Source organism: Oryzias melastigma, linkage group LG3 (assembly GCF_002922805.2).
Source record: "Oryzias melastigma strain HK-1 linkage group LG3, ASM292280v2, whole genome shotgun sequence".
NCBI lineage: Eukaryota > Metazoa > Chordata > Actinopteri > Beloniformes > Adrianichthyidae > Oryzias > Oryzias melastigma.
The window spans coordinates 25,855,497-25,869,926 of NC_050514.1; the positions used below are offsets into that span (position 1 = coordinate 25,855,497).

The following is a 14,430-nucleotide window of genomic DNA, read 5'->3' on the forward strand; positions in this document are numbered from 1 at the left end:
ACGCAACCACTACAGAAAGTTAAGGCAAATTATTTTGCCAGGCACCCCACTCGGGATAAGGTTCCCATAATTTGAATGAGACAGACCTTGAAATTGACAGTGCTATCTGTTCCATGGTTGAAGCTTTGTCCCCTGTTGATGTAAATTTATGCTACTCAGAGGCTTTTCAGCACCCCTCTTCACCCAATAAAAAGGCCGAGAAGTTTAACATCCGTCTCTCTATGGTGCTGCTCCTCAAAGTACTTTGAAAGTGCAACACTTGCTGCCAGAGTTGAATAGAGCGGCGAATTGTCAAGAAGAATGGAGAGATGGCTTTTAGGTCTATAATTAAGTTGTGTTATAAATGTCACCCATCCAGAAGGACGGAATTCATGCATACATATTATTACCCTGGGATTTCAAAAGCCGATGCCGATCCTCTTGCTTGAAAGCAATACAATTTCCTTTTTTCTTGTTCCTTCCAAAGTCATTTTAGGCCATCAAATTCAAAAACTCAAATGTGCACTGTAATTTATGAAGCTATAGCACTTTCAGTGTTTGAGATGTTGTGCTCCTTCTCCATTAACTTTTTTTTAAGTCACAAAAAGCTGTATTTGATGAGAAATTTGAGCAAATTGTTCAGCGTGAGTATGACATTGATGATAAAGTGAGCCCTGCAGTTGTAGATGCCAGTCTGTTTTGCTCTCGGCACAACTTGGAAACTGTTATTATCTGTGACAACAAGGGGGAAGCAAGATCAAGTTGTTATGTTTAAAAAAAAATATCAAATAGCTTTAAAAGAAATCCAAATGACTCTTATCAGCTTGTCTTTAAGGATTTGTGGTGATTGGTCCTTCAAAGACAGAGCTGCGGGCAAATTGTTGACTGTCGGCTGATGCTTTTTGGTCAGGCAAACAAAGACATTTTGGGGAGGTCAAGTATAGTTAAAGAATGATGTACGGAAATCAAAAGCTTCCTCAACTCATTACTTATCTCTGTAGATCCATACAGCTGTGATGATATTTAACTATGACATATGCCTTAATCGATCATAACATTTTTTTAGCTCGCAATAGATTAAAATGCTTGCAAAATCCTGTAAGCAGGCCCAGCCCTGGTCTGCATGGCACCCTAGGCGAAAATAGAATTTGACACCGATCATAGAGTTTGACAGAGCAGTGGCTTGGACTGGGTAACTGCATTTAAAATCAAATGCATTAACTGACTCTGCCACCAATCAACCAATAATGTATTGGAAAGTAGGGGGATTTGAGCTGTTAAAAGTGTTGGGGGCACTAGACCATCAGTTAAATTTGTCTTTTTTGACCAAAATGCAGTGGGGAGTGAATTTCCAAGCAATTTTAAATAAATAAAACAGACAAACCTCTGCTTTGAGCCGATGTTTCCTCATCTTCCTTTTTGCATCCTTAAAGTTTTAAAGAAGCGCCAACAGCGGCAACAACGCGCTGCACTGCAGAGTTATTGATTACAAAAAACTTTTGAATTGTTTTATTTACATATTTAAATTATTATTATTTTTACATGAAATGAGTGGTGCATCTAACTGTTTAACAAAAAATGGAAAAAAAGAAAAGAAAAGAAAAAAATGTATGTTTAATCCCTGCAATTTGGCGCACCCTCCAATAGATGGTGCCCTAGGCGGCTGCCTACGGCGCCTATGCCCAGGGCCAGCCCTGCCTGTAAGATTTACGTGGATGGAAGAAATTCCCTTGAGATAAAGCCAAAAATAATAATAAATAGTGTAACCTTTTACTTCTGTGTTCTTGGCAGAAAATAATTGCATTTACTTTCAGGAAGTAAGAGTTTGCAGCTAATTGGTGCCAGAAGTAAAAGTTTCTGCCGGATTAAAGAGTGTTTGCTGTTGTCACAGATCAATACAAAACATTTTATCACTCTATGGAATGGTGACTGCTCTCATTCATGCAGGTGGTGTAGTCTTGAGGTTGAGTCATAGCAACTGGAATTAAAAATGTCTTCCATTGATTTAAAGTAAGAAAGGAATTCAAAGGGAGACATTTTTTTTAAGTCTATTGCTACCTTAACCTCAAGACACAATGGAATATACGTGTACATTTTTCAATTTTCTTCAGTGGTTGTTTTGTTTTGGGCTGCAGCACTGCTAAGATCACGTCTAATTAGCTGCATTTCCAATAACTAAAATTGTGTGAATTGGATTAGGGTTTTTTGAGGTGTATTGAAATTTTGAAATTGACATATTTCGCAAAACTGCAATAGAAGCACGTTTTGAAATAAGTCATATGGCCAATAGTGACTGCACTGCTGCACTCCACAACGGGCTCCACGAGAGGTCCCACAGCATCACACAGCTCATCAAAAGTTGAGCGTGTCATGTGAAATTGTTGGATCCACAGCTCCTCTGTAAAATCACCAACCACTATTTCCCAAAATCGCTTCATCTGTAGTCACTCCCCTGTAGCTCTCCGCCCTATGGCCTACATAAGACGCCGACATCTTCTTTGATAGATGTTGATGAGTTCCAGTGTCGTAGCACAAATTTGAATGTATCTTCTGTAAATCTAAATGTTGTTCATAACAGTGTTTTTGAATGACTTATCAAGTGAGTTGTTTTAAGTTTGATGCATAATTAGAATTTAATGGAAACTGTAATTGAGGTCTTTCTTCGACATTTCTAGAAATTCGCTATACTGTATGTGTAATGTAAACACAGTTATTGTGAGGGTTCACACTAAGCATTTCCTTTTCCATTTTAGGTAACCAGATGTGAGCCTTTTGCAGGAAATCTGTAAAAAAAAGAAAAAAAATGTGGGTCTAAGTCACCAGTGCTATTCAGTTAATGAAAAGAGGGCAGAATTAATCCGTGACTTTGTTAATGAGATATCTCTTGACTTAACACATGAGCTACCTGAAGGCAAGGATAAGAATAGAACAATGCTGAATAAAGCTTAGAAAAATTGATCCTTTTTCATTTAACGACTTTAGCAAAATTACCATATTTTAATTCCACAGCATCTCAGGTCACCATCAATCACTTTATGGTATATCAGTCTCGTGATCTTCCCTACATGTACACCAATATGCTCCCAAATCATGTGATCACAGTTCTTCCATAAGCCTAAACTGGATTTTTTTTTTAACCTTTTTATCATCACTTTTTAAGTTTGTTGTTGACTTTGTCTTTTTTTGAAGCAACTTTATGAAAAACTTCCGAATGTATGAACGCTCCTTGTAATAGTGAACCTTCCTCATTTGAAATTACTTTAAAGCAAAGATTAATTTAGATAGGCAGATTAGAAAAATATGCTTTTGTCATAATAATCTGTTTTATGAGTGACTGCGCACAAATCTCAAAGTGTAAATATCAAAATAATTAGTAATTACAAACAAGCCATGACTTGGCACTGTGTTCCAAAACGGAACGGGTCAAATTAGAAAAGACAGGAGAGAAGATGTTCCAAGTAACAAACGCTTTAGGTGAAACCAGGCAGTTTTATGGTTTAATGCCGCCAACAAACAACTGGTCTAATATATTTACAAACCAAATAACAAGAGAACAATGATTATAAATGATGTATTTTCCTTGCAATTCATGATGTGCCTGTCTGTTTTTGTGTGCACAGGCTGTGCCTTTGTCAAGTTTTCCAGCCATGCAGAAGCGCAAGCTGCAATTAACAGCTTGCATGGAGGACAAACTATGCCTGTAAGTATTACATTCATTGCAAGTGCTGTCATTATAACCTACTAGTTGAAGCCAGTTCTGTTTTTCCAATGGATGTGATGTCAGTCCACTGTCCATACCAGCTATTATGTGGGTGGAATTTTCAAAAATGTCAAAGAAGAGCTGTCTAAAGTCTGGTTTGACTGCCGTCCTTCAGCTTTTGTATCGAACTTGATTGCAGCCTGAGGAGTTTCAGCACAATTTTCCAAATACAAAAGTTTCAGGCTTCATCTTTTCATATGGTTGAGGCATCTGTGTCAAGACAAACACTGTGTGCTTACTGAATATAATTCTAAATGACAAAATGACTTTTTATATTTATTGTTTTTAAACTAATCAGTAGATTTAACACTGTGAAAGCTGTCATCTATTCTTAAATCAAGTTATTTTGATGCAACAGAAGAAACAATATTATACTTACAGCTGGTCTTGGTATAAGTTAATTGTTATTATAACTAGACCAGCTTTGAGAGTTAACTGCACTCTAACTCCAAGTCCTACCCCATATTACAATGATTATCAGGAGGTGTGCTAGTCTCCTTAAAAGCAGAGATCTTGGTAGTTTTCTGGTTTGGAACATTCAACCCAACTGTTTTACAATTCTGTAACCATGTCTTGATGGACTAAAGTCAATAATCCAAAAAAATGCCACTTTTTTTTGTTAGGTAACATCTTGTTTAAGGCAAAAAAAAAAAAAAAAAATGAAATAAATGATCCTGTTTTTAGTGTTTTTAACATATTCTTATGACATTTTTCTCATAACAGAGGGTATATACTGTATATATAAAAAGATGAGCTTGAAATTGCATTTCTGAGTATTTCTTCATTTAAATTGTTGTTACTCAGAAGAAGATGAAAACATTGCACTGGAAAAAGCCTATAGACGTCATGTAGAACGTACAACGGCAAGCCACAAAGTCCTTCCTCTGCCCCATTCTGATACATCTGCATCTTTGTTTTCCTCATCTGAGCTGACATATGGGTCAAGGAGGTGTGGCTGGATAGCTCCAATATTGTTAACCATTTTTATTTCACCGGTAGTGTTAGGTTGAAGTTGTAAGGGGCGAATAAATAAAGGGATGATGGGAAATGGAGGCAGCAACAGTCACGTCTACAACTCAGAGGTGAATTTTGAATTAACTACTGCTGCTCTGCAGAAACTGTTTTTTTATTTTTTATTTTGACTAAAAACATTATAACCACAATTAAAAGAGCATTGGGAATGCTTTTACAATAGATCAAAGGATGATCAGAGGGGAACTTTTAAGTGAAATTCTTGCCGTGACAATTTGGTGAAAAAATATTAGGGATCTAAAACACCTGACAAAGGTTAACAAGTAAGTCAATAATATTGTAAAACTTCCTTGTGTTAGCAGGAATTTCAGAAACAGACAGATAATACTGTGTCTCTGCTTCTGTAGGTGCTTGTTGATGTTTCAGCACTAAGTCCCTCATAATATTCCAAGACACTTGCAGTTTATATCAGATTTTGTCTTTCCTTCATTTTTTCCCCACAAATCCTGGCAAAAATCCATTTCAGATTTGGCACTTATCCTGGTGCATGGTAGCGTTCCACGTTCTGTCCAAGTTGCAGCATATGGCTGCTTAACTCTGTAATACGTAAAGAGTCACAGTAATGAAATGCTTGATGCCTACAGTGTTTAAATACAAGTTCAGTCAGCAATATAGACGATGATCAAAAGTGGGTTGGTATACAGTCCTAATGAGGAATCCATCACACAGGAAATAGCACTCAATGATGATGATTTCATTAGTTGACGCACAAAGCAACCCAACTGTCATCAAACAACACATCATTGTGAATAAATGCTGCTTTTAATGGGCTTGAATGAGGCCAACAAAAAGACTTCAGTGAAAGAAATCCTGATTTACCAAGTGTCTAATGCCAGCAGTGGGTGTGTGTTGAGAACTACACAGCTGGAAACGCACACGAACACCCAGTTTTTTTTCTGGCAGGCATCCGCACCTTCACACACTTCACTGATGTTCCGCAATAAATATTTACGGATGCTTCCTGGCAGCCAGATAGTGTCCTGGAAGCCAGATGTAATTTACACATCTTTTTGATGCCGACTCATTTTGCATTACATTGAAGTGGTGAGGGGGGAAAGACACGTTGTAGAATTAGTTTACTTTCTGAGGTTGTTTTGTACAGCAGACACCAAACTTTTCTAGAAGGTTAACCACAAGGGTCAAAATTTAATGAGGAGTAGACCGAGAGCTGTGGGATAATCACGCCGCTCACTGATCAAATTATTCAAAGCCTCTTAGTAAATTTTGAGAATAATCAACAAATTTATCCTCTCCTCAAAATATCTTGTTGACTCAATCGATAGAATATGTTTACATGACAAATATTTGCATAATTGACACTATTGAGAGCCTGTTTTTGTACAGAGAAATAAAGTTGGTGCTGATTGTTGAGAGTGTTTTCTTAGCTTTATCCCCCAGCTTAAGCAGTTATATTAGGAGGGGGTCATCGAGCCACCTGAGGTCTGTCCAAGGCAGCATATGGAGCCCAAAAGCGACCTTGGACAGATTAAAAGCCAGCCAAAAGTTCATTAATAATCCACAATATCCATAGCTCTCTCCCTTTATACCTGCACCTGTTATCTTCATCTCCCCAAATCCAGCTCCCTTTCAGATTAATAAGCAAGGTGGCCATTGGTTTCCAAGTAAAGCTCTGTTACCGATGCGGGGGGATGAAGTTAATTTGGATAATATCGTGGCCACATGTCTTCAAAAACAAACTAACAGGAGGCAGGATACAGAGAGTGGTTTGCTTTGCACACTGCCAGCTGCCAGCTGTGAGGTCTGAACCAAACCTGAACGTAGTTTTTTCTCATTCTGTCTTTTTCTCTTAATGTTCCGTCGGTGGCATCTGTGTTACCTGGCACACTCGCACATATGTGACATAAAAAATTCCCTCCCCCAACATACACAATAAAAATAAAAAAGATTTAACAAAGCTCAAGGGCAGAAGATGTCACCACAGGGCATGCACTGAAAGACTGGGCCATAGCCTTAACTGATGTTTATTGCAGACTGCAGGTGCTTCCAAAATTAAAAGGTGATTGAGTGCAGAGCAAGTTCTCCCACAGGATTAGCTGGTGAAACGCTGCAAGGCTGCAGAGGCACAGGTGGCAAAACTTCAGATGGGCAAAGCCAGAGGCAGGTACTCGCAACACCCAGCAAATTGCAGACATTGTCATGTTTGGTGTCACAGCGTGGCTGACAGGGCCTGTGGAGCCTGCCAGAGTTGGCAGCAAAAAGAGCATGCTTGTATGTGATACTGTAGTTGCAGATTCGTGACAGGTAAAACCAAGCCAGAGAACACCGTTCATCAAGTGACACATGGAGCCACTGTTAGATCTCAGCAGTATTGTCTTCCATTCAACATGTAGTCAGTTTTTGTTTCTTTTTTTTACACAATGCTCCTTATTAGAGTCAAAACTGGAAGATGAGAGATTTTTTTGTATATTCAAAGTTAAGCTACACGTACGGCTGACTGAAAATGTGTTTCTGCCTCTTAGTATAATCCGGTGTGCAGAGCAGATGCAGCCACATGTGTTAGGAAGTAGAGTCAGACCAAGGCAGCATCTTCCGTCGCTAATGAGAGGCAGTCTTCCCATGAGGCTTGCAAAGATGCAACAAGGTTGAGTGTTGATTTCAAGGCCTAAAGGGAGTTAATCTAATTACCAAATGAACTTGTAAAATTTCAATTGATAATTTTAATTTTCCGGAGCTCTGGAAAACAAGGAAAGAACTCTCACAACTTATATTTGAAAGTGTGGAATTTTAAATTCAAATTTTTTCATTTAACTCAAATTTTCCTTCTTTAGCCGCTGTTTGTGAGATCCGTTCTCATTCACCTGTTGGTAGAGTGTCTTTCCATCACAGTAATGCTGAGATAAAAGCATTATGCTACTTCAGGGCTGTAGTTGAATACTAATCCCTCAATTACCAATGTGCATTTTTCCATCTGCACATTCCGTGCCCTATACACAATCCAATAAGGGGGAGTTTCACAAGTCAAGTGTGTTGTTCAAGAAATGAGATTAGTTTTTGAACCTGTGACAAATTCCTTAGTTGTAGCTGTCAAAAATGATGGCTCCCTGGTGGCCCTTATCAAATTCAGCAAATTCGTTTTCTCTCCAGGTATGGGAGCCGTGCTGCTGGAAGTTATTATTCGGTTTGTTTGTGAGTTTGTGATTTTCTGCAGCCAGTGAGGAACAGCTGCTTTAGCACTAGTTGTTTGCCCCAACCTGTTCCTTCATTACCTGACGGAAAACTCTCTTCTTTATGCGAAATGGGAAGTGTTGATCCGGAAGACAGGCTGACACATCGGGTTGTCTGATTAGACCTTCCATGTATGTGGTTGTTTATCTCACGAGTTTATAAAGGATATAAAGTTCTTCTGTTCAGAAGTTAGGATACAACTGGTTTTTTCATGACTTTTTGGTCCTTTTGCAGCAGTTTAGCTCTGACATAAATGGCAATGTTGACAACAGCTGCAGAAGCTGTTTTGCTGGTTTAGTGTTGCTGCCAAAACGATTCATTGGAGACATTGTGGGTCTCCTCCTGTGCTGATGTCTAAAGCAGAACACTCTGTTGGGAAAACCAGACCAGGCCAGACTCGCTTCATCTGAGTCACGGTGCAGTGACTACAGGCAGCCTGAGGCTTTCACAGTCACAATGCTCTGAAAGCATTCTTCATGTGGTATTAAATGAATATAAGAACCCACAGATACACAAAGCAGAGAAATTTGCAAATCTAAATGCCAGCCTCGGTGCTGTGGGCAGAACGGAGCAACAACAGTAGAGGAAGATGTTTGCTCTGTGCCAGCCTCATTAAATCCAGCAGCCTGGCCCTTTCAAACTGGCCCAAAAAGTTAAGAAACAAAAGAAAAATGGTCAGAAGGAGGAACAAAATTAAATTAGAAAAGGAAAAATTGTGCTGTTAACGCCTTTATATTGGATTATTGATTTAACTAATTGAAATGGCACCAAGGGAGAAAACACCAGATGGGTCTGCTCTGGCCTGAGGTGTGGGGCTGGCTGGCTCTGATAGGTTCCCATCTGAGACGCTCTGTCCCTTGGGTCTGTGCTGATGCTTTACTTCTTCCAGCTCCTGCTTCATAGTTATCTGCAGCCAACACATCCTCCTTTTATTCCTCATAGAATGTCCATGAGATACATTTATTACAGGTTATTAGAAGAGAAAAAAGAAAAAGTTATTCGATTTATTTTGAAAATTGACACGCTTCTTTTCTGTTATTCAGCCTTGTGCAAAAAGTGTGATACCATAAGAGGGTAAATATGTATAAAGTAGAGATGTCCCAATCTAAATACATGATTGAAATCGGGGCCGATCACGTAGTTGATAACTTGATAGGTATCGAATGCTGTCTCCCGATCAGCATCAGATTTTTAAATTAATCTTATTGTAATCAGTGCTTTATATTTCAAGCACATTATTCCGTATAAATACTCCACTAGAAGTCTGCATGTCATGAAAGGATCATGAAATATTATTGGCGGAAAGCACAGCAGAATACGGCAACAGTTCAAGCAGGAGGCTAACAAAAGCAGTTCATTCAAGCTAGCGTGATGTTCAAAAACTCTTTTAAAAAACGCTTTAAACTGGCAGCAAGTGTCTCTATTTGTCTAAACAAAAACCTACAAATGCATTTTACCTGAACTTTTTAAAAAGTTTTTATGTTAAGCTCTCTCTGTGCTGCCAGCAGACAGACGGTGTAGGTACCATATGTGCTCGGCCTGCAAGATCGGCTCGGGGGCTTGCGACTTGATGACGTGTATTGCAATTGGTCCGGACCATTAGACCACCATTACGGGACATAGGAAGTGACACATGCGCCATTACGATGCATGGAGTCTTACCGAGTAAAGAACTGAGGGGTTGCAATATTTGCAATCAACCGAAAAAACCTTGACAACAAAATAATCCGATCGAGGGGAATCATCACAGGATAACGATCATATTTTACTAGAGAGAAATCAGGCTGGGAAGCGTTAAGTTTGTGCTAAAGTGGGTGCTAGCGAGTAGCATGCAAGTTTGTCATTGCTCGCACATTAAAAAAAAAAAAAAGTAATTTAACTTCTTTGAATTGAACTTCTTTTTGGTCGCACGGACCGAAGGAAGTCCCGCTAGAATATGTAGCGCTCACTTTCTGCTCAGTGACATAAATGCCAAAATAATAAATAATATCTCGAGCAGATCTTGACATTAAGTTGTTTGTCTAAGTGGTTACCGTAGAGTGATGTCATCACTAGTCCCAAGCCCCTGAGCTGATCTTGCAGGCTGAGCACATGTGGTACCTACGACAGCTACACAGCAGCTGCTAAGTGCTAGCTCCTGATTTATTTGTTCTAATATCCATCATAAATGCACTCATCATTGTATTAGCTAATTTGTAAGAATTTTAAGGAAAGATATGAATCCCATTTGGTTGAAAATGTTTAATAGTTCTAAAGATTTTAACGCTAAAGTCACTACACTTTCTTACAAGACTAATTATCACCCACATTTACTAAATATTAGTCCCTTTTTTAAGGTAATAGTTACTGTAATTTATTTTTACTTGTTGTTAAATGATAAAATTTAGTAAAATAAAAATAGGGTAAAACCTGAACCGCTTTATAAAATGTGTTCATTTTTAAAATGTGTTCCAAAAGTATCAATACTTGGTATCGGCAGATACTCAACATCGAATGATGACTCTAAATCGGGTCAGGCCCATAAAAAACCTGATTGGGACACCACTTGTTTTAAACCTGTTGCAAGACTCAGTTAAAGTTTTTTTTTTCCCCGACAGTGAAGTTGCAATGTTTAGCTTAGTTTTGCTGGGCTCAGGATTGTTTTAATTTGTCATTGTTCCAGGTGAAAACCTGTAGTTTGTCGTTACAACTAATTTCCAGATTTTTAAAGAAAAAATCACTCTTAACTTGTACGATACAGTTCCGTTTTCCCATCATGCCGCTTCACACACAGTGGCCGGCCTAATTTTGAACTGTACATTCTCATATAGTTCTCTGACATTTTTAAATTCAACACATCAAACAAAGAGGGAAATTTTAATCAGAGCAGAATTTGCTCTGACCCTGTCAAGATGAGACACTTTGTGAACAATGAATTTAAAGTTGTGATTATGGAAGCCTCCTCTCCCAGTGTCTTTGCTTTTATGATCTTACTAATCATATCCTGACTGGCCCCTGGCTGTTTCTGTCCTTCTGTCCTGGTGGTACTCCATGTTCTTTCCCAGCATGCATTGCCTGTAATTAAATAGGAGCCTGGTCTTCTTGACAATGTATGAGGCTGCTTTTTCTGCCTGGCAGCCTCCTCATCCTCCCTTGTTCTTTCTGCATCTGTCTCTCACTCACACATAGACACTCTTCCTCCCTCTCTTTGTCTGGATGTCACGTGGCTAACTGACTCTGGTTTCTGTCTCTCAAATGATTTAATTGGATGCAAACTCAGGAGCAGGGACATCAATATGTTACTATATCTGCCATAAAGAAGAGCCATTAGTCAATACTTTGCCCTCCACATGCTGAAGGCTTTTGTCAGACCTAATTACCCAGTGCTGTATTCAGTGGAGCTTTACCAGTGGGGAACTGGGACTCCTGTGGGATCTGCTTAGGATCACAGTTCACTCGCAGTGTATACAGCGTAGTCAGAAAGTTCACAAAAGCAAATATCACTCACTACTCTCTTTCATTAAATGCAAACAGTTAAATGACTACAGCCTTGACAGGTGCAGATTTGGAGCTCCCTGGATTTGGACCAGTTTGATCTCAAACATGGAATATCAGTTGCACATTACATCATAAAAATAATAATAAATCTGTTATTTTTTGAGTCACCGTCCAAATTTAAGACGTAAAATGTTTAAACGAATGCATTAAAATCACAATATTTGGCATACAGTTTATTTAGTTTACCAAATGAGGCAACAAAAAGTAGAATTCTGGCACGAGTTTACACTTAAATGATAGGTTTATTACATTCAGGTAAACTATTATAACAAGAAAAGCAGGCAGTTTTATTCTTGAGACTGCAGTATGTTAGATTACATCAAAACAAAGAAGATGTTAGATTTTTTTAATAATTAGAAAAAAGCCTGAGGTTGTGAGAAGATAATAATAGCATAAGTAAAATATGGGAATAAATTATTAATACAAACTGAAAGACTGGTTTATTATCATTAAAAAAATGGAAAAAAGAAACTGGATAAGCTTGTAAAATAAAGCACTACAATGTGTGTAACATGGACAACATTATTGGTATCCCTCTGTTAATTAAAGGAAAACAAAAATCTACAATTAACATTTTTATTTAATAGAATCTTCTTTAAATATTCTTTAAAAAGAACTAAAATTGTATATATATATTGATCAATCTTTGGTCTTTTTGTTGTTTGTGTTGCTCTTCTTTGACACAGACGGAACTTTCTGATAATGTGGGAGCACATTTTGCTCCAGAGTGCATCATCCATTAAAAAATATATCTTGTTTCATTCTTTTTTTAAATAATTTGGTTTAACAAAAATGTATTCATAAATAAAATAATTTAGTGACGATTGAATGTTTTTCTGTCGTTAACTGTGGGGTACCAACACTTTGCTCTGCACTTCATTAACCTTGTAAAATGTTATATGTGTCCCTATAGGGTGCCTCGTCCAGCCTGGTGGTCAAATTTGCAGACACTGATAAGGAGAGGACCCTGCGCAGGATGCACCAGATGGCGGGCCAGCTCGGCATCTTCAGTCCCATGACCATCCAGTTTGGGGCCTATGGCACCTATTCTCACGCTGTAAGTCTCAGCCCGGCGGGGGAGGAGACGGTGAGCTTAAAAAAATAAACTGTTATGATTTGAGGTTTGAATTCAATCTTTGTTTTTTCCATTAGGTATGCAACTCCTCCAGCAAACAGCTCCTTAATGGATTCACACTGTTACATGGATAGTTAAATTTAGAAATGACTGTAGTTAACAAAAACAAGAATGTGTCAAATGAAGTCGCTAAGCATATATTCTCAGCAGAAATGCATTATTTATATATATATTTTTAAAGTTCATCTGAATGTAAATTGCCAACTGTGTTCCATATTTGATAGATTTTTATTTATGAGCAAAGAAGACCCGTTCACCCTTACCCCTTTCTTTCCCATCCCACTCCACCATATTACATATTCACACATGAAAGTCACAGCCTGAGTTAGAAATCCATGAGAATTTACACTCACATGGTAGCTAACAGCTCACTCTGACAGGTGAGAATCGCCCACTTGCACACAAACTCTCACTAACACCACCGATGCAGAGCCCCCACTTTCTTTCTTTCTTTCTTTTTTTTTTCCTCCCATATACAGCACATATAGCTGTACATAGACTTCAGCATCCTAAACTGATCTCACCACAAAGCCTTTATCTTGTGTCAGTATAATGAGCACAGGGCCAGAACAGTCTTAGTAGCTGTGAAGCAAAGCTGCAGGGCAACACAGATCACTCTGTTCAAAAACAAGGCATGGGCCAAGCAAACAGAGATGTGAGAGTAAACATGCTCTGTTCCTGCGGCTATTTCACCCTCCTTTCCTTTTTCTGTCCTTCCCTCCATCCCACCGCCCCATTCCTCCTTTCACCCCACTGCTCTTTAATCCTACAGCAGATGATGCAACAGCAAGCAGCCCTGATGGCAGCAACACAAGGGTCCTACCTGAACCCCATGGCAGCCATTGCTGCCGCACAAATGCAGCAAATGGCAGCTTTCAATGTCAACGGTCTGGTGGCTACTCCCATGACACCGTCCTCAGGTATTCAACAACAAACACTTTGCTGTCACAGAGGATATTAACGCACTCTCAACTGTAACTGCTGCTTTAAAAAAGTAGGACTTACAGTACATAATAAATTGTGGCAATAAAATAATTCAGGACATTTTTCTTTGAAAGATTCATTTTGGAATAAAAACAAACTGCCATATTTCCTTTAAAAGAGGCGTTGCAGTTTGTAATGCAAGGTGAGAGACAAACCAAATCATTCGCATACATTGTTTGGCAGCTACATTAAAGCCATTCTCCTCTCCTTTGCTTATATATTATCTCTCATTCAAGTTTCTTCTGTCTATCACTCCGTCCTAATGTTTCCCTGACAGGGTGTGCTTTCTGGGAACACAGCCAATCCACTGACTTTGGATGCAGAGTCCTTGGCTTGTACAATATAAGAGCATAGATTTGTGCAAGATAATCCTGGGCTGCAGTCTGAACTATCTTTTTTGGCCCTTGTCAAAAGGAGCTTTGATGGCTCGACAAGCAGGGAGGCCACCTGAAGGCAAGGCCATTGCAGATGTATTATATAAAGTGACTTGAAGCACTACCTGACATTTGTAATCCATAAGCCCCTACATATACTTTAGGAAGCTCTATCAAACATAATCTCACATGACTAAAATGCCTTTCACCTGGATACAAAAACATAAAAATATAAATTCTTTGAGCACAAAAGGCTACTGGCAAGGTGAATATCACTGCAAAACAAAAAGGAGAAAACAACAAAACAAATGGTCCCTGCCTTCATTTTAATACCCTAATTGTGCTTGTGAATTTTTTAGCTTCAATAAATTGAATATGTACCCCAAGTGACAGAATTACACATTTAGATTCATTCTTAGGCGAACCTTCAAGATCACACATTT

The 14,430-nt window shown here is 38.6% G+C and overlaps 1 protein-coding gene across 7 annotated transcripts in view; it reads left to right on the forward strand.

Annotated features, from left to right (window-relative positions):
* Positions 1–14,430, forward strand: part of si:dkey-205h23.2 (CUGBP Elav-like family member 4) — a 174,778-nt gene that overhangs the window by 132,058 nt on the left and 28,290 nt on the right. For 5 of the 7 annotated variants that reach the window (XR_002921667.2, XM_024294949.2, XM_024294952.2 and 2 more), the window contains 3 exons: positions 3,600–3,679; positions 12,408–12,581; positions 13,402–13,549. Coding sequence is in view for 6 of the 7 variants with exons in the window: in XM_024294949.2 (XP_024150717.1) it covers positions 3,600–3,679; positions 12,408–12,581; positions 13,402–13,549 (402 nt within the window). In the remaining variant the exon portion in view is untranslated. The remainder of the gene's footprint in view (positions 1–3,599; positions 3,680–12,407; positions 12,582–13,401; positions 13,550–14,430) is intronic. The other 2 variants (XM_024294950.2, XM_024294953.2) reach the window with 2 other exon arrangements.